This window comes from Homarus americanus, unplaced genomic scaffold (assembly GCF_018991925.1).
Source record: "Homarus americanus isolate GMGI-L3 unplaced genomic scaffold, GMGI_Hamer_2.0 scaffold14393, whole genome shotgun sequence".
Taxonomy (NCBI): domain Eukaryota; kingdom Metazoa; phylum Arthropoda; class Malacostraca; order Decapoda; family Nephropidae; genus Homarus; species Homarus americanus.
In genome coordinates this window covers 536,493-557,753 of record NW_024730271.1, presented here as the reverse complement: position 1 = coordinate 557,753, position 21,261 = coordinate 536,493, and the positions used below count along the sequence as shown (strand labels likewise).

Below are 21,261 nucleotides of genomic sequence, written 5' to 3'. Positions count from 1 at the left end.
AGAATCAAGTTAGTTATGCTGTTTATCGGTTTTGAGTAGGTAAGATTGGATCTAGTTATTAGATCCAATCTTACCTACTCAAAACCGATTTTAAGATCATTACATTAGTGTTGATTAGAATAATCTAAGTTTGTTTTTGTCTTATGAAGAAAAATAGATTTAGTAATTATAGTTGTAATACGATTTACATGGCCAATACCTCCGCCTCAACAAGTTCACCTTTGTTTCGGTCATCAAACATCTCATGTCATTGCAGGAATAAAATATAAACTGTGCACAAGAAACATTTACTACAGTATAATGGTCCACATACAACTGACAATCATGCAGGCATCTATACAGACAGATCTACACATATATGAAAATATTGATCTATTGTATTCATTATAAAATCTAACCAAATTTTTGACGATACTAAACAGTCATAATTGTTTTATTAAACAATCTAATAGGATACTGGACAGTGGACAACCTCAAGTGATTTGTTAACATACAGTAGAATAAAATATATGAATTAGGATATGCACGTTATCATCTACAAACAAAATTATACTCTTGTATTCATAAAAGAATCTCTTAAGGGCTTTCTTCTTGGGTAAGTCTTGATTATTTTGCCACTCCTGGAGCCGTACAGGGAATGTGATCGAAGAGTCCTCTTGGGTTTTTCTTCAACTTTGTCAGTAGGATCTGGAGAAGTGGGGACAACATGTAATGATGCTTCTGGAGTCATGGAGAAGGACACGGATCTCCTGCAGGGGTACTGCAAAGGATCTACATCACAAGTCATGTTCACAATCCTTCGTCTAGGGTTAAAATTCTTAAGGATTTCCTTGTCAGTAAGAAAATCCGTGGCTGACAATGGTTTCTCAGTCTTTCTTTGTCTGGTAATTTGTGACTGTGATTTTATGAACTCCATTTGTTGGAGACTAGAACTAGAGAGGCGGAGGCAGCTGTTGCTTATCCTGGGGCTACTGGAGATGGATATAGGATTGGAGAGTAAGTGTACAGGAGGGTCATCACCAGTGTCTGGGCTGGTGAAGGGAGAGAGGGGTGTTGATGGCGTCCCCAGGTTGGGTGAAGTCAGACAGGTGGAGTTGGAGTCCTTGCGGCTAGCATTAGTCTGCATGGAGTTCTCCCTCGTCCGGTCCCTTGACTTCTTGATGCTACCTGTGGAGGAGGTCCTCGCCTTAATCTTATGTCTCGCGAACCACAAACAGCAACTCTTAAGCCAGCCAGATTAGCAGTAGGATGATAAATTGTAAAATTGTAAAATATCTGTTTTTTAACACCATGAGTAAGAGATTTCACCAAAAATTTGAGTTTACGTTATACTGTATGCTGAGGACTAACAAAGAAATATAATGTGTAGTGGTTCAGTACATATAAGTTATTCATAATATTACATAAAGACGTGGGGTTATCTAGGTCCTGGTCTCACGACTCTGCGGTTCAGTGTTCAACATCTTGCCATATTCCGCCTTAACAAGAAAAAGTCTTACTGCATGTACTATTATAATAGGAAGTTTCCTAAAGCTCTGTACACAACACTAACTATCCTAATGTTGCCTCCTGAAGGTATTCAGGTTGGGTTTGTGAACATTTATGGACTCTTCAACAATAGATGTATGCCAAGGGAGGTGGCTATCAGAGTGTAAATCACGTGCGGTATAAGCAGACAAAGCATGACTGTGATGAGATCGAGATGCTGTCTGTATAAAACATCTAGCACCATAATGTCCATAATGTCAGCACGAGAGTTGTTAGTTACCTAAAACAATTAATCGCGCTGAAAATATACGTATAATCAAGCCAGTTGTCTACATCTACCCTGTACCTAGAACGTATAGTTGTGGATGTTGTCAAACGGCGCCAAACCGTAACCTAATCTTGAGGTAACCTGACACATCCCACCTAAGTCATTTACGAATCACTTACTCCTGGTGAAGCTCCTGTAGGAGGGGTGGAAGGTGCTACCGTTGATGGGGTGTTTGATGAGGCCGACGCGACGTCCCAGCCACCGCAGGTCTGCCCTGAACCCCTCACTCATGAAGTAGTAGATGAAGGGGTTGTAAGCCGTGGCTGACTTACAAATGAGTGATGCCGCCAGGCGAACCTCTGGCCGGGTGATACATGACTTGGTTCAGTGACACAGTAGATACAGTGATTGTGGTAATGAGGATTATTGATGATGGTGGTAAAGTGTTAGTCATTCAGTTATAGTATATCAAATTAGTGAGACAGTGATTCGCTAAGGCAGTGATGGTGATGGTAAATCTTATTGTGATTTTAGTCAGGAGTATATTTTTGAAGAAAGTTCAAATTTCATAAGATGAGTCTAACACATAATTACTGAAATAATTATCTCTTAGTAGTTGTTACATGACCATTTCCAATAATATTTGAGGATTAGTTTTTGACTCGTAAGAAATGAATTGCCACAACAGTTCAGTGTGATACTTCAATTGACCCAGTACAGTACAGGACAGGACAGTGCAATACAGTACAGGACAGGACAGTACAATACAGTACAGGACAGGACAGGACAGGACAGTGCAATACAGTACAGGACAGGACAGTACAATACAGTACAGGACAGGACAGTACAATACAGTACAGGACAGGACAGTACAATACAGTACAGGACAGGACAGTACAACACAGTACAGTACAGCACTCCGCCTTCTTGCGTTTCTACGACGGAACAAATGATCCCGTAAATGAAGCTGTGAGAATGTACTTGATTGATTGACTTGAGCTAATGTATAAAACTAAAGTCCAATAATAACAATTAAATTACACCTAGAATTTTAACTTATGTCGACATTTATGTCTTCAGTGAACGTGCGTATATAGTTAAGTCCAGTTTTATAGTGTAAATTTGGTGTTGTCTAATGGTAGACTCTGCTGTCATATGGCTTCATAAAAATTGTGACCAAGTCCCAGGTTGCTGATCTGACTTTCTGCCTTATTTACGCACAATTGCAGGTCTCAATTGTTTCTCTCACTTTGACAACATAACATACTGTACGTAATTTTATCGTTTCTCACTATTGATCTTTTTATTTTTTAGTGTCCTTTACTGTTGTAGTGTATATTGCATTAATTATATTATATTAATTATATTTCTATTTAATATTTTTTAATGTTTTTATTAATTTTTATTTATTATTATTATTATTATTATAGTTTCGCCCCCAAGCCCTGATGTGGGTCACTGATGGGCTAATCCCATAATAAAAATGCGAGGAACAATGATCACGGAACCGCTCTGTAGCCTAGTGACACTGACTCCTGTGTGAGGGAAGTATAATTGACAGACTGATCGACAGGTGTCACCAGTGTACGGTATGTTTGTTAAGAGTGAAGAGGGCAGTGTTTATTGACCTTTCCAATTGTGACATATCTATATAAGCCCCTTAAGACCCTAAAAAGATATGAATAAATAAAGAAATGAATAATAAATAAATGCAAAACACCAGTAAACAGATTGTATATATGTACACTGTGATTAGTGAATAAATGTACAATCATTGTTTCATGTCTGGTATAAAGAAATAGAAGAAGAGAACCAAAACAAAGGAAATTGCTGAAATAACTTAACCATTTTTTATCTTATCTTTCCTTGTTTCTTTCTTCATTGTATTTTTGTTTCCTCTTCTATCTCCTCCTCCCCCATCTTCCTTATCTTCCTTCCCTCTTCCTCTACCCCCACCTCCTCTTATCCTTATTCCTCCACCTTTTCCCCTTTTTGTCTCTGCCCTCTTCCCTCCCTCTCGTCTCCTCCCTTTCATCCCTTCCTTTTATGCCCCCTTCCTAAACCTCGCTCTATTCTATCCTCACACTCTTCTCCGCCTCCTCCCCCTGCAACACAGCAGTCCCGGCCGGCTCCTCATTCAACTACAACTAGGCCTCTTCCCCGTCTCTACTCAGACGCTGTCAGACCTTGTGCCCCCCATAACCCCCCTCTCCAACCCCTCCGGTGACACGACACAGATCATATCCCTCTTACACGAATTTATCAACCGTATTGAAAGACTCTTTGATACACTCTGTACTGCCATCTCCAACCTACACAGACTACCCCTGCTCCAGCTGCCCAGTCACCCTCTTCTGGTTTGACACAACCTGGTAACCCCGTGTGCCCCTCATGCTCACGGCCTACCCACCTCCACCTGGCATCACTGCTGGCGTCCACGCTACCGAACCTGCCCCGTGTGCCCGGCTGCCCTCATCCACCCACCGCAAGCCACGCCTGCTCATGGACCCGAGGACACCACCCTGCTCCCCGCCCCCACCGGCATGCCGGCACTTGGGCCCATCCACCAGTTCTCCACATCAATTGACCACCATGCGGACATGCTAGTGGACTACGTATTCACGCCAAGAAGGGCGTCCCTACCAACCTCTCGACGCCCCTTGAAGCGTACACTACCGACGTACACGCCATCACAATCACACTAAAAGGTATGTTCACACCAAGGCCTGGCACTTGACATTATTAGGGACTCACACTTTGCCATAAACAGATAAATTGTACCGAAATTTCCCACCAACACTCATCATTCTGTCACTTTATGTAACTTACAACAAAACCCATGACCCTTCAGGCTTTTACGCCCTTAATGCACGAGTCATAAAGGCAAGCATGAACTCTGCTTGCTTCCCAGATGGGCGCTGTAAACGCTTCTGCGCTTCACCTTGCACAGGATGTAATGGGGTGCCCAATAAACTAGTTCTCCGGGGCAATCTAATCTGACTCTGACCTATATGTACTGTCAATGAATATGATGTACTCTTTGTGTACGAACCTCTGTCCTGCGTGGCAGTGAACAGTGACATTACCCACATGAATCTGATCTATATGTATATATATAGTATATATATATATATATATATATATATATATATATATATATATATATATATATATATATATATATATATATATATATATATATATATATATATATATATATATATATATATATATATATATATATATATATATATATATATATATATATATATATTATAAAATCACACGGGAAAATGGAAACAACGGAGCACCTTAGCTTTCGTCTTATTCAAGACATCTTGAAGCAACTGATATATATAATATATATATATATATATATATATATATATATATATATATATATATATATATATATATATATATATATATATATATATATATATATTTCATGTAGATCCACAATGAAAACGTGGATAAGATAAATCTTGATAAAATCACACGGGTAAGTGTGTGTGTATATATATATATATATATATATATATATATATATATATATATATATATATATATATATATATATTATATATATATATATATATATATATATATATATATTTCATGTAAATCACCACGAAACGTGGATAAGATAAATCTTGATAAAATCACACGAGCCATAGTGCTCCGTTGTTTCCCATTTTCCGCAGGATTTTTATCAAGATATATATATATATATATATATATATATATATATATATATATATATATATATATATGTAACCGGTCGGAATTTGCTGGACTTTAATTTCTCACTTGACTTGGGGTTTATTAAAATTTAATAGATGGTAAAGGCAGTGGAAGCGCCCCTTTGAGAAAAATCCCGAACCAGCACAAGAACACTTAAATCTACTACACAAAATGAACTGTCCGTGACCCGTGGAAGGATAGCGTCTGTGACTGGGATGAATGAGACACACTGTAAAATTTAGACACTTATATTCCCTCCAACACTACAAACACAATCAAATAATGGTACACCAATATGCGCACCTCTTAACTTAAACTTTAACCAATACTCTGGGGAATAAAAGTTATACATGACATAGAAATTATTAGAAACACAGGCAACAATAAATTTAAAGTATTAAGAAATGTTAATTGCACATATGAACAGGCCTTAAGGGCTTTCACAAAATAATATCAGTCACTTAGGAAATGGTACTAAAAAATAAGAAATTAAATACTCCACAATGAATAGGCCTTAAGGGTCTTCAACAAAATAATATCACTCAACAAAATTATAGCACCCCAACAGGTGTACACTTCCTAACCTAACCTAACCACTGCTCTGGGGAACAAGGTTATACCTGAGATCAGAATTATGAAGAATTAGAGGCATTAAAAGAATCAAATCACAGTATCACTCTGGTTCCACTTAATGGCACAAACATTCAAAACAACACTACTATCAAAATTATTTAAGAAATATTAAACTACACACGTCAAGATAATATCAGTCTGAGGAATGGTGTTAACTACACCCGTGATAAGGAAGATAAAATGTTCCTCTAGGTATCTCCTAGAGTCCTAGACTCACGGTCTCAGTGTGTGACCATTAATATACTCAGATAGCCTCAGTGTACTCCCAGTGCGTCCATGGGCAGGAAGAGAGTGAGCCAATCAGACCTTGCGCAGTTGAGAGAAACTTTAGCTTCCCGTTAGCAAGAGGGTTTCACTAGCTGCTCGGGACATGTGGGGTTGTGCACCGGAGGGGTAAGAACTGATCACCCACTGCTGATGCTGGTCCCGTGTCGTTTTAGTTGTCGGGAGCACTCGTTCACTCAAGAGATCCTTTGCTACCCCGCTAAACAGTGACAGGCCTACACTGATCGGTCCAATGGCGACAATCGCCACCCTCAATCATCAACGGCAGTCAATCTCTTGCAGTCAACTCCGGTCAACTCCAGTCAACTCCGTCAACTCAATCAACTCCAGTCAACTCCAATCAACTCCAGTCAACTCCGGTCAACTCCAGTCAAGTGGGTTCTGACGGAAACCCTGAAATGAACTCACTGTTAGCTCTAGTTTACTTTATCACTGCCCTATCTAACCCTGCCTGAGATCGAATGAGACTTACTTGTTATACTGCAATAGCGCAGCACAGGTGACTAGGCCACGTGACTATTTCTGATGGACGCGCGGAACGTCTTGTCTGTGTGAGTGCTCTCCGGGACTGGGCCTAGCCAGCGTCGCGTCTCCTCAAGGCGTTAGCTTGGTCCTACGTGATATATTTACCGCCTAACTAATAACTCCTTGGGACACCCGTAACATTATTCAGACTGCTAAACGATCTATAATAATTTCAAATTCAATAATAGTCCCTTAACTTCATGAATCGCATCATTATTAATTCGGTAAATTACATTTAATATCATATAGGCCTAGTTCCGCAGTCTCTCGCTACGAGCAGGCAGCGCTCCCTCCCCTCAGATGACCTTGAACGCTCAGTATCACTCATGGCGGGGCATTTGAAATTACTCTGAAATTTCTGAATATTACAATCGACCCCCCTAAAAAAAGACAGCACTGTCCTCATGTGCTGAGAAAACATGCATACGACCCCCCTAAAATTTTGTTCTAAGGACTGCACCTCACCCCTTTTGCTAAATGCAGCATTCCCGTCTTCTCTTCTCTCCTTTTCTCTCCCGCTAACACTCGACCCCCCTAAAAAAGACAGCACTGCCCTCATGTGCTGAGAGAACAACTTAAAACCCACCTTCAACTCTGTACTATTCCACTCGCAGCTAGCAACTCCATCTCTTCCTAGCCCAACTCAATACCAACCAGAACATCACGCTCCCCTTTTGCCTGGCCCTTAACTAGAGAACCAATGTCAAAATTAATACCAGCCCAAAACAAACATGCTCTCCTTTGGCCTGGCCCTTGAACTAAGAGGAACCAGTGTCAAAAAAAATACACAGTCCAAAACAAGCATGCTCTCCTTTTGCCTGGCCCTTGAGCTAAGAGGAACCAGTGTCAAAACAATACTCAGTCCACGTCTCCGAACCTCATGCCGGCAGACCAACCCTCTGACAATGTACCAGTCCATCTTAGTGAGGCCCTGGACATTACAACCGTACTCTCAATCCCGCTCATGACAGCAACTCAATCCCGCTCATGACAGCAACTCAATCCCGCTCATGACAGCAACCACTACTCAACGCACATCTCTGACCTAACCATCTCTCCAATCCCCTCTGCCCTACTCACAACTCCTCCAACTCACCCCCTACAACCTGCCTTTTCTCATTACCATGCACCCTAAACTGTAATCGGTCGGCTTCGTCTTGTCTCTCAGCTGGAGGGCTCGATCAACCTCTCTGAACTACTTACGTACCCCTATATTTCCCACTTGGACCTCACACTTCCTTGACTGCTGGACGTGTGCCTGACATTCACCCCTTGTTTCCTCCCTGAACCGTTGAATGTGTGCCTGAGACTCCCACTTGAACCTGTTTACCTGTGCTTGATAATCCCTCTTTAGGTCTCCGAACTCCTCTCTCAGCTGTACCAAGGTCCCGCGGCCGTCTCTCTTCCTCCCCATACACATCTCTATTGTCAAGCCTAACCAACTCAGTCCGGGCACAAGGATGAGCATCAGTGCGAGTTCAATCCCTACCATTGCTAACCAACACATGATGGCGTTCATTATCCCAACCACAGTACTATCAGTCACGACATTAAAAACTACGCTCTGCTACCATTTGTAACCGGTCGGAATCTATTGGACTTTAATTTCTCACTTGACTTGGGGTTTATTAAAATTTAATAGATGGCAAAGGCAGTGGAAGCGCCCCTTTGAGAAAAATCCCGAACCAGCACAAGAACACTTAAATCTACTACACAAAATGAACTGTCCGTGACCCGTGGAAGGATAGCGTCTGTGACTGGGATGAATGAGACACACTGTAAAATTTAGACACTTATATTCCCTCCAACACTACAAACACAATCAAATAATGGTACACCAATATGCGCACCTCTTAACTTAAACTTTAAACACTACTCTGGGGAATAAAAGTTATACATGACATAGACATTATTAGAAACACAGGCAACAATAAATTTGAAGTATTAAGAAATGTTAATTGCACACATGAACAGGCCTTAAGGGCTTTCACAAAATAATATCAGTCACTTAGGAAATGGTACTAAAAAATAAGAAATTAAATACTCCACAATGAATAGGCCTTAAGGGTTTTCAACAAAATAATATCAGTCAACAAAATTATAAGCACCCCAACAGGTGTACACTCCTAACCTAACTCCTTAATTCACTGCTCTGGGGAACAAGGTTATACCTGAGATCAGAATTATGAAGAATTAGAGGCATTAAAAGAATCAAATCACAGTATCATCTGGTTCCACTTAATGGCACACAAACATTCAAAAAAACACTACTATCAAAATTATTTAAGAAATATTAAACTACACACGCCAAGATAATATCAGTCTGAGGAATGGTGTTAACTACACCTGTGATAAGGGAAGATAAAATGTCTTCTTGGTATCTCCTAGAGTCCTAGACCTCTGGGTCTCAGTGTGTGTGACCACACAGGCCTCAGATAGCCTCAGTGTACCCCCAGTGTCCATGGGCAGGAAGAGAGTGAGCCAATCAGACCTTTGTGCAGTTGAGAGAAACTTTAGCCTCGTTAAGCAAGAGGGCTCTCACTAGCTGCTCGGGATGGGGTTGTGCACCGGAGTGGTAAGAACTGATCACCCACTGCTGATGCTGGTCCCGTGTCGTGTTAGTTGTCGGGAGCACCTGTTCACTCAAGATGGTTACCCCGCTAAACAGTGACAGGCCTTGGCTTGGACTAGATCGGTGGTCCACGGCGACAATCGCCACCCCTCAATCATCAACGGTGCTCTGATCTCTGCAGTCAACTCCGGTCAACTCCAGTCAACTCCGGTCAACTCCAATCAACTCCAGTCAACTCCAATCAACTCCAGTCAACTCCAATCAACTCCAGTCAAGTGGGTTCTTGACGGAAACCCTGAAATGAACTCACTGTTAGCTCTAGTTTACTTATCACTGCCCTATCTAACCCTGTCTGAGATCGAATGAGACTTACTTGTTATACTGCAATAGCGCAGCACAGGTGATCAGGCCACGTGACTATTTCGATGGACGCGCGGGAACGTCTTGTCTGTGTGAATGCTCTCCGACTGGGCTCAGCCAGCGTCGCGTCTCCTCAAGGCGTTAGCTTGGTCCTACGTGACATATTTACCGCCTAATCAATAACCTTGGGACACCTGCAACATTATTCAGACTGCTAAACGATCTATAATAATTTCAAATTCAATAATAGTCCCTTAACTTCATGAATCGCATCATTATTAATCTGCAAATTTAAGGATTGAATATCATAGGCCTAGTTCTGCAGTCTCGCTACGAGCAGGCAGCGCCCTCCCCTCAGATGACCTTTGAACGCTCAGTATCACTCATGGCGGGGCATTTGAAATTACTTGAAATTTCTGGATATTACATATATATATAAGTATATATATGTGTGTGTATGCTGTCAATGAATACGATGTATTTCTTTGTGTATGAACCTCTGACCTGTGTGGCATTGAGAAGTGTCAAGACCTGACTGAATTACTCGGAATAGGCAAACTGTACTCCAGGATTTGTCAATAAATTTGTTAAACTAAAACTAATCACCTCGCTCTCGACCCAAGAATAACCTCAACAAGGACCTTGAACTTGATCAGATGAGTGTTGTTCCAATTGAGGCAGCGTGATGTGGGGGGGGCTCAGGGACCCCATCACCATGCTATATAGATCCTCAAGTTTGCTGTGTAGGTCAACCTTACACACCGAGGGCTTCATTTTCTTTCTCCTGATCCCAGAAAAGGTTAATATATGGATTTGTTTTATAAGCTAAAGAGCCGCGTGGGAGATAATTTTCTTAACTCGACCTGAAATAAAACGCGAAACACAATGTATGTTTACTTGTACTATCAAACCAACGAACCCCCTCCCCACCAAAAATAAATAAAAATAAAAATAAAAATTTTGATTTACTTGTCCATACACCGCAAGAAAAAAAAATTGTTTGTTTGCTTAAATACCGAAATAAAGGAAATACATATCATATATATGTTTACATAGAAACTAAAAAAATAATTCTGGGACCTCTTATGGATGTTTGGGTAAAGGTAAGTCGGTTGGCCACGTAGGAGATTAGGTTATGACTCCCAGACTCTTAAACTGAATCTAAATATAAACTATAATGGCCTGTACGTCACATTCTTCCCGCCAATAATACCGTGTTAGTCGCTACTCCTGCCCTGGATGAGGTGTTTACGAAGAATTGGGTCCTATTTTAAAGCACTAAGATGACAATATAATGCATCACTCTGTTGTTTGTGTCGCTGGAGATAAGATGTGTTGGCAGGGTGAGATTGACAGAGTGGGGTTGGCGGTGAGGTTGACAGAGTGGAGTTGGCAGGGAAAGGATGCGAAGCTTTAGGTGTGTAATGAAAATGCTGGTATAAAATAAAATAAATCTCTGAGTTAAAGAATACAGTGGCTGTAGTCTCTTATGAATAAACGATGATACAATACAAATGAATTTTTGTATACTTACAGCATAAGTATGATACTAATTTACTTATTATAATATTTGTATTATATTATTATTATTATTATTATTATTATTATTATTATTATTATTATTATTATTATTATTATTATTAAACATTGTTATTCTTACTACTACTACTACATCTACTGTAATTACAACAACTACTACTACTACTACTACTACTACTACCATTATTAACACCATGTTGAGGGGAACCTATGGGTATGGCGCTGTAGTCGCCGTAAGTGGCCCACATGCAGACCACAGCGTAGGGAAGCCAGCCCAGGACATACCCACCTGCCACCACCATCGACATCTACACAACACAACACACGTGAGTAACCAATACATACTGGAGTGATTCATCAAGTTGTGCTTAACCTACGCTGTGTTAAGAGAGATAAAAACAGTTAGATATTTGGGGCCTTGTTATGGAAGGGGAGGATTATAAGAATTACCTGTTACAGTAGTGAGGATGAATGAATGACAGGGAAAGAAGGTAGAGGGAGGGAGATACTCCATATTTGCCCTTGACTCCAGATACTCTGTACCGTAGCGGGAAGATATATGAAAGGATAGAGACAAAGACTCCAAACGGTCAAAATAACAGGTCACTCACGGTCAAGTTTAATACGATAAAAGAAATTCTCAAGAAAATCGTTAACTTTATTTTTAGCTTGAACCTCTTGAGGCGCAACCACAAAACAGAACCCCTAAAGACACCCGGAGGCAGCCCGAGTGTTGATTAAGACTAATGAGGCCGGAGAGTGTAACCACAAAAGGGTCTCCGTGACTAAGGGTTCAGGTCCTGCCCTTCAGATAAGGAGTATTGATCTTTTATCTTTGTTAGAGACAAGACAAGAGCACCCGTGTGTATCTGCGAGGAAGAAGGCCTAGCAACGGTTGTCATCGTCCATTTACATTTGAACTCCCTTGTGTGAACGGGCCCCCCCATTTCCGTGACGTCATCGATGGCTATACTACGTCAGAGATGGGCAAAAACAGAGTAGTATGAAACGAGCTTTAGTGGAGGTGTGTGTGTGTGTGTGTGTGTCTCTCTCTCTCTGACACAACTTACTCTGACTAGTTTGTTCTGCAGCCTAAGTGAACGCTGTGTCTTACGGAGAGAGCCAACTTGTCCTAAGAGTGACCCGCCCTCCCTCTCCATCAGGGTGGTGGTGGTCCCGTTGTCAGCGATGCGGCTCATCTCTCGACGATACTTGTGGGCCTGGATGATGATGAGGGAATAGCAGGTCACCATCACACCTGCCCAGGTATTGGAAAACACAAGGTTGTTACAATCCTTTGAGGGCGATGGTTTGGTGGTTACACCAACGTTCTCAAAGAGTTAAATCATCATCCTCAAAGAGTTAAGTCGTCGTTCTCAAAGGGATAAACTTTTAACCCTTTGAGGACGATGACGTAGCCCTCTAAAGATGGTTTAACCTATGGACGATGATTTAATCAATTGCTTTCAGGGGTTAAACCATCATCCTTAAACGTTTAACCCTTTAAGAATGATGGTTTAACCATTCGCTGGACGCTCTTCAACACCCATCAGAAACCACACACACTGACACCCAAGAAGATTAACGGAGACTCACCTAGGGGCAGGAGGAAGAGGACTCACCTAGGGGCAGAAGGAGGAAGACTCACCCAGGGGCAGGAGGAAGAGGACTCACCCAGGGGCAGGAGGAAGAAGCACCCACAGGGGCAGAAGGAGGAAGACTCACCCAGGGGCAGAGAAGAGGACTCACCCAGGGCAGGAGGAAGAAGACTCACCCAGGACAGAAGGAGGAAGACTCACCCAGGGGCAGGAAGAAGAGGACTCACCCAGGGGCAGAAGGAGGAAGACTCACCCAGGGGCAGGAAGAAGAGGACCACCTAGGGGCAGAAGGAGGAAGACTCACCCAGGGGCAGGAGGAAGAGGACTCACCCAGGGGCAGGAGGAAGAGGACTGGGCAGAAGGAGGGAAGACTCACCCAGGCAGGAGGAAGAGGACTCACCTAGGGGCAGGAGGAAGAAGACTCACCCAGGACAGAAGGAGGAAGACCACCCAGGGCAGGAGGAAGAAGACTCACCCAGGGACAGAAGGAGGAAGACTCACCCAGGGGCAGAAAGAAGAGGACTCACCCAGGGGCAGGAGGAAGAAGACTCACCCAGGGACAGAAGGAGGAAGACTCACCCAGGGGCAGGAAGAAGAGGACCACCTAGGGGCAGGAAGAAGAGGACTCACCTAGCAGGAGGAAGAGGACTCACCCAGGGACAGGAAGAAGAATCACCCAGGGCAGGAAGGAAGATCACCCAGGGGCAGGAAGAAGAGGACTCACCTAGGGGCAGAAGAAGAAGACTCACCTAGGGCAGAAGGAGGAAGACTCACCCAGGGGCAGGAGGAAGAGGACTCACCCAGGGCAGGAGGAAGAAGACTCACCCAGGGACAGAAGGAGGAAGACCACCCAGGGGCAGGAAGAAGAGGACTCACCTAGGGGCAGAAGAAGAGGACTCACCTGGGGCAGGGAAGAGACTCACCTAGGGGCAGGAAGAAGAAGAATCACCCAGGGGCAGAAGGAGGAAGACTCACCCAGGGGCAGGAAGAAGAGGACTCACCTAGGGCAGGAAGAAGAATCACCCAGGGGCAGGAAGAAGAAGAATCACCCAGGGGCAGGAAGAAGAAGAATCACCCAGGGGCAGAAGGAGGAAGACTCACCCAGGAGCAGGAAGAGACCTCACCTAGGGGCAGGAAGAAGAGGACTCACCTAGGGGCAGGAAGAAGAGGACTCACCTAGGGGCAGGGAAGAAGAGGACTCACCTAGGGGCAGGAAGACGAAGAATCACCCAGGGGCAGGAAGAAGAAGACTCACCCAGGGGCAGGAAGAAGAGGACTCACCCAGGGGCAGGGAGGAAGAAGACTCACCCAGGGGCAGGAAGAAGAGGACTCACCTAGGGCAGGAAGAAGAGGACCACCTAGGGGCAGGAAGAAGAGGACTCACCAGGGGCAGAAGAAGAAGAATCACCCAGGGCAGAAGAAGAGGACTCACCTAGGGCAGGAAGAAGAGGACTCACCTAGGGGCAGGAAGAAGAAGACTCACCCAGGGGCGGAAGAAGAGGACTCACCTAGGGGCAGGAAGAAGAGACTCACCTAGGGGCAGGAAGAAGAAGACCACCCAGGGGCAGGAAGAAGAGGACTCACCTAGGGGCAGGAAGAAGAGGACCTCACCTAGGGGCAGGAAGAAGAAGAATCACCCAGGGGCAGAGGAAGAAGAAGAATCACCCAGGGCGAAGAAGAAGAATCACCCAGGGGCAGAAGGAGGAAGACTCACCCAGGAGCAGGAAGAAGAGGACTCACCTAGGGGCAGGAAGAAGAGGACCACCTAGGGCAGGAAGAAGAGACTCACCTAGGGGCAGGAAGAAGAAGAATCACCCAGGGCAGGAAGAAGAAGACTCACCTAGGGGCAGGAAGAAGAAGAGGACTCACCTAGGGCAGGAGGAAGAAGACTCACCCAGGGCAGGAAGAAGAGGACTCACCTAGGGGCAGGAAGAAGAGACCTCACCTAGGGGCAGGAAGAAGAGGAGACTCACCTAGGGCAGGAAGAAGGAGACTCACCTAGGGCAGGAAGAAGAGGACTCACCTAGGGGCAGGAAGAAGAGGACTCACCTAGGGCAGGAAGAAGAGGACTCACCAGGGGCAGAAGGAAGAGGACTCACCCAGGGGCGGGAGGAGACTCACCCAGGGCAGGGGAAGAAGAGGACTCACCTAGGGGCAGGAGGAAGAGGACTCACCCAGGGGCAGGGAGAGAGAGAGGGACTCACCTGGGGGCAGGAAGAAGAGGACTCACCTAGGGCAGGAAGAAGAGGACTCACCTAGGGACAGAAGGAAGAAGACTCACCCAGGGAGGCAGAAGGAAGAAGAGACTCCAGGGGGCAGGGAAGAAAGGACTCACCTAGGGGCAGGAAAGAAGAGGACTCACCAGGGGGCAGGAAGAAGGGACTCACCTAGGGGCAGGAGAAGGACTCACCCAGGGGCAGGAAGAAGGGACTCACCTAGGGGCAGAAGGAAGACTCACCCAGGGGGCAGAAGAGGACTCACCCTAGGGGCAGGAAGAAGGGACTCACCTGGGGGCAGGAGGAAGGGACTCCGGACCCAGGAAGAGGGACTCACCTGGGGGCAGGAAGAAGAGGGACTCACCTGGGGGCAGGAAGAAAGAAGACTCACCAGGGACAGAGGGGAGAAGAGGACTCACCTAGGGAGAGGGAAGAAGGACTCACCTGGGGGCAGGAAGGACTCACCTAGGGGCAGGAAGAAAGGACTCACCTAGGGGCAGGAAAGAAGACTCACCCAGGGGCAGGAAGAGGGGACTCACCTGGGGCGGGGAAGAGGATCACCTAGGGGCAGGAGGAAGGACTCACCTGGGGCAGGAAGAAGGACTCACCAGGGGCAGGGGAAGAGGGACTCACCTAGGGGCAGGGAAGAAGAGGGACTCACCAGGGGCAGGAGGAGGGACTCACCCTGGGGGCAGGAGGGAAGAAGACTCACCTAGGGGCAGGAAGAAGAAGGACTCCCTAGGGGAGACAGGAAGAAGAGGACTCACCTAGGGGCAGAAGGAGGGACTCACCCAGGGGCAGGAGAAGGACTCACCCAGGGCAGGAGGAGGACTCACCCAGGGGCAGGAGGAAGAAGACTCACTCAGGGGCAGGAGGAAGAGACTCACCCAGGGGGCAGGAGGAGGAGACTCACCCAGGGGCAGGAAGAAGAATCACCAGGGGCAGAGGAGGAAGACTCATGGGGGCAGGAGGGAGGACTCACCAGGGGCAGGAGGGAAGAGGGACTCACCAGGGGCAGAGGAAGAGGACTCACCCAGGGCAGGAGGAAGAAGAAGTCCTTGGGAGGACGGGAGGAAGAAGACTCACCTGGGGGCAGGAGGAAGGGACTCACCCAGGGGCAGGAGGGAAGAAGACTCATGGGGAACTTGGGAGGAAGAAAGTCCACCCTAGGGCAGGAGGGGGACTACCAGGGGCAGGAGGAGAGGACTCACCAGGGGCAGGAGGAAGAGGACTCACCCAGGGGCAGGAGGAAAGATTCGCCCAGGGGAGCAGGAGGAAGGACTCACCCAGGGACAGGAGAAGGACTCACCCAGGGGCAGGAGGAAGAGGACTCACCCAGGGGGCAGGAGGAAGGCCTCCCTGGGGCAGGAGGAAGAGGACTCACCCAGGGGCAGGAGATTCCCTGGGGGCAGGAGGAAGAAGACTCACCCAGGGGCAGAAGAGACTCCAGGGGGGAGGAAGAAGACTCACCCAGGGGCAAGAGCAGAGGGAGGAAGACTCACCCAAGGGTAGGAGGAGGACGAAGACGAAGGCACAGGTGACGAAAGAGCGGCCGCTGCGGGTCGGGTCGGAGAAGGCAAGAGTACACCCGAACTCAAAGGTCTCATCCCCAGTTGAAGAGCGGACCTGGAGGGTGACTCAAGCTGTACTGAGGAACCTGGAGGTGAGTTGAGAATCTGGAGGGTGACTCAAGATTACTGAAAGGTGACTGAAAGTTACTGAGAACCTGGAGGTGACCTGGAAGGTGACTGGAGGGTCACTCAAGTTATTACTCGAGTTATTGAGGTCCTGGAGAGAGATTTATAGGCCCACACCAGGTACACAGCACAGCCTGAGATGGGACTGTATACATACTTCAGCAGGAGATCAAAGTTGAAAGAGTTTGATTGATTGTGATAAAGTTGAAGAAATATAAATAAAAATAAATAATAAAAAAATAGATAATAAAAAAAAAATAAAAAAGAAAAAAAAAAAAGAAAAGTAAAAAAAAAAATATAATTAAAAAAATAAAAAAATAAAAAAAAAAAATAAATAGATAAAAGCTTGTATAGAAGGCCGGCTTGCTCACAGAAGGAGGGACGTTCCTCATTACCCTCCTCCCCGGCACCAAAAGAGGGGGCAGTAAAGGCACGTGTCACCTCAGAGTAAGTGCTGTCGACAAGTGGACATGGAGTTCAAAGTGGGACTCCAGAGGAAAAAGTTGCAGGATCAGAAAATTTAAGAAATCAGGTATGGCATTTGTTTAATAAAAATATAATTGGTAATGACTGAAACAACAACAGAAATACTAAATAAAGCCAAAGATTTTTTGAATACTAATCACGACAACAATGAAATGTTGTTTTTTAAAAGTACCAATGCACCGATAACTTACCACACTTTAAATATACTGTAGGCCTATCATATAAAATATTTTTTAAGGTCTCGCAAGAACTTAATAAGCTGGAAAAGAGGAAGAGTGGAAGTAGCAGTTCTTCACAAGACTTATTAGCAACCAATTCAACTCGTCGTTCCACCAACTGCTTTACCCAACACTTTATTTTCTTTTCAATCATCAGCGCGACTATAACTGCCGCAGCAAACTTCCTGTCTGTGTTCTAGCCATTGCTACCGACTGACTGAGAGTCACTATAGCGTGTAGCTCTAGTTCGGGTGGACTATCACAGAGTTTTTCTGTCGGAAAACTCTCAAGAGCTGAAACTGGCAGAAATTTACTCACGTGTGGATACACACAAGAGAGAAGTATCGACAGTAACTATCAAGGAGTCACTGGTAGGTGGAGTGGTCAGAGTTCACTGGGAGGGCACTGTGGACAGGTGACAGGTGAGATGGGGAAGATGAGCAGATGGAGGTGGACAGATGGATGGACTGAACACGGTAGATGGGGGCAGATGAACAGGTGGATAGGACAAATAGAAGGTAGATGGGGACGGATGTAAGGGTGAGATGAGGGGACAGATGGGGGTGAGATGGGGACAGATGGACAGGTGGAATAGAGACAGGATGGTGGATGGGGCGGATGGGAAGGTGAGATGGGGACAGATGGACGGGTGGATGGGGGCAGATGGACAGGGTGGATGTGGGGACAGATGGACGGGTGAATGGGGGACAGATGGACAGGGTGAAATGGGACGGATAGACGGGTAGATGGGGGCAGATGGGGGTGAGATGGGGACGGATGGGCAGGGTGGATGGGGAGACCGGATGGACAGGGTAGATGCAGACAGATAGACGGGTAGATGGGGGCTGATAAACAGATTAGATGGGGACAGATGAAGGGTAAATGAGACAGATAGACAGGTAGATAGAGAGACAGATAGACAGGTAGATGAGAGAGACAGATGAACGGTGAATGGGAGACAGATGAACGGGTAGATGGGGGCAGATGAACGGGTAGATGAGAGACAGATAGACGGGCAGATGGGGAGACAGATGGACAGGTAGATGGAGACAGATGAAAGGGTGAGATGGGGGAGACGGATGGACAGGTGGATGGGGACAGATGGACAGGTGGATAGAGACAGATGAACAGGTAGATGGAGAGACAGATAGACAGGTAGATGGAGGCGATGAAGGTAGATGGGGACAGATAGACAGGTGGATAGGGAGACAGATAGACAGGTAGATGGAGACAGGATAGACAGGTAGATGGGGACAGATAGACAGGTAGATGAGAGAGACAGATGAACAGGTAGATGAGAGACAGATAAACAGGTAGATAGAGACAGATAGACATGTAGATGAGAGACAGGATAGACGGGTAGATGGGGAGAGACAGATGAAGGGTAGATGAGACAGATGAACCGGAATGAGATGAGAGACAGATAGACAGGTGAGATGAGGGGACAGATGGACGGGTAGATAGGGAGACAGATAGACGGGTGGATGGGGAGACAGATGAACGGGTAGATGGGGGACAGATGAAAGGGTAGATGGAGGACAGATGAACGGGTGAATGGGAGACAGATAGAAGGTAGATGGGGGACAGATGAGACGGGTAGATGAGAGAGACAGATAGACAGGTAGATGAGAGACAGATAGACAGGTAGATATAGGACAGATAGACAGGTAGATAGGAGACAGATGAAGGGTAGATGAAGGCAGATAGACAGGGTAGATAGAGACAGATAGACAGGTGAGATGAGAGACAGATAGACAGGTAGATAGAGACAGATAGACAGGTAGATGAGAGACAGATAGAACGTATGAATGAGAGACAGATAGAAGGTGAATGGAGACAGATGAACGGGTAGATGAGAGACAGATGAACGGTAGATGGAGACAGATAGACAGGGTGAATAGAGACAGATAGAAGGTGAATGGGGAGACAGATAGACGGGTAGATGAGACAGATGAACAGGTAGATGTGGGACAGATAGACAGGTAGAGTAGAGACAGATGAACCAGGTGGATGGGGAGCAGATGAACGGGTAGATGGGGACAGATGGACGGGTGGATGGGGGCGGATGGAAAGGTAGATGGGGACAGATGGACAGGTGGATGGGGACAGATGAACGGGTAGATGGGGGCGGATGGACAGGGTAGATGGGGACAGATAGACAGGTAGATGGGGGCAGATGAGAGGGTAGATGGGGACAGACAGGGTAGATGGGGGACAGATAGACAGGTAGATAGGGACAGATGAAGGGTGGATGGGGGCAGATGGATGGGTAGATGAGACAGCAGATGACGGGTGGATGGGGAGGCAGATAGACGGGTAGATGGGGCAGATGAACGGGTAGATGGGGACGAGATGAACGGGTAGATAGAGGGACAGATAGGAAGGGTAGATGGGGACGGATAGACGAGGTAGATAGGGGCCGGATGAACAGGGTGAGATGGGGGACAGATGGGGGTAGATGGGGGGGATGAACGATGAGATGGGGACGGATAGACAGGTGGATGTAGGGGACAGATGGGGGTAGATGGGACAGATGAACGGGTAGATGGGGGCAGATGGACGGGTAGATGGGGGACAGATAGACGGGTAGATGGGGGCGGATGGGGGTGGATGAGAGACGGATGGACAGGTGGATGGAGACAGATGAGACAGGTAGATGGGGCAGATAGACAGGTGAGATGGGGACAGATGAACAGGTAGATAGAGGCAGATAGAAGGTGAAGATGAGACAGATGGACGGGTAGATGAGACAGATAGACGGGTGGATGGGGACAGATGGACGGGTAGATGGGGGGCAGATGGATGGGTAGATGGAAGAGACAGATGGACAGGTGAGATGGAGACAGATGACCGGGTAGATGTGAGACAGATGGACAGGTGGATATGAGACAGATGAACGGGTAGATGGGGAGACAGATGGACGGGTAGATGGAGGGCAGATGGAAGGTAGATGGGGACAGATGAAGGGTAGATGGGGACAGATAGACAGGTAGATAAGAGACAGATAGACAGGTAGATGAGAGAGGCAGATAGATGGGTAGATGGAAGACAGATGAACAGGTGGAGTAGAGACAGATAGACAGGTAGATGTAGAGACAGATAGACGGGTAGATGAGGCAGATAGACAGGTAGATGGGGAGACAGATAGACAGGTAGATAGAGGCAGATAGACAGGTAGATGAGAGACAGATGGACGGGTGGATGAGACAGATAGGGGTAGATGGGGAGAGAATGAACAGGGAGATGAGAGATGAATGTAGACAGGGTAGATGGGGAGAGATGGACGGGTAGATGGGGAGACAGATGGACAGGTGAGATGAGACAGAGATGGACAGGTGAGATGGGGACAGATAGACAGGTAGATATAGAGACAGATAGACAGGTAGATAGAGACAGATAGAGGTAGATAGAGACAGATAGACAGGTAGATAGAGACAGATAGACAGGTATAGAGATAGATAGACAGGTAGATAGAGAGACAGATAGACAGGTAGATAGAGACAGATAGACAGGTAGATAGAGACAGATAGACAGGTAGATATAGAGACAGATAGACAGGTAGATATAGAGACAAATAGACAGGTAGATAGAAGAAGATAGACAGGTAGATAGAGACAGATAGACAGGTAGAT

At 45.8% G+C, this 21,261-nt stretch overlaps 1 protein-coding gene across 1 annotated transcript in view; it reads right to left on the bottom strand.

The window, feature by feature from the left end:
• Window positions 1–267: 267 nt before the first annotated feature.
• Window positions 268–21,261, bottom strand: part of LOC121866935 (melanopsin-like) — a 50,094-nt gene continuing 29,100 nt past the window's right edge. Inside the window, exons 5-9 of the mRNA XM_042366685.1 lie at window positions 16,731–16,854; window positions 12,485–12,672; window positions 11,623–11,722; window positions 1,936–2,115; window positions 268–1,167 (exon numbers count right to left, since the gene is read on the bottom strand). Coding sequence (XP_042222619.1) covers window positions 548–1,167; window positions 1,936–2,115; window positions 11,623–11,722; window positions 12,485–12,672; window positions 16,731–16,854 — 1,212 coding nt within the window. The 3' untranslated portion in view covers window positions 268–547. The remainder of the gene's footprint in view (window positions 1,168–1,935; window positions 2,116–11,622; window positions 11,723–12,484; window positions 12,673–16,730; window positions 16,855–21,261) is intronic.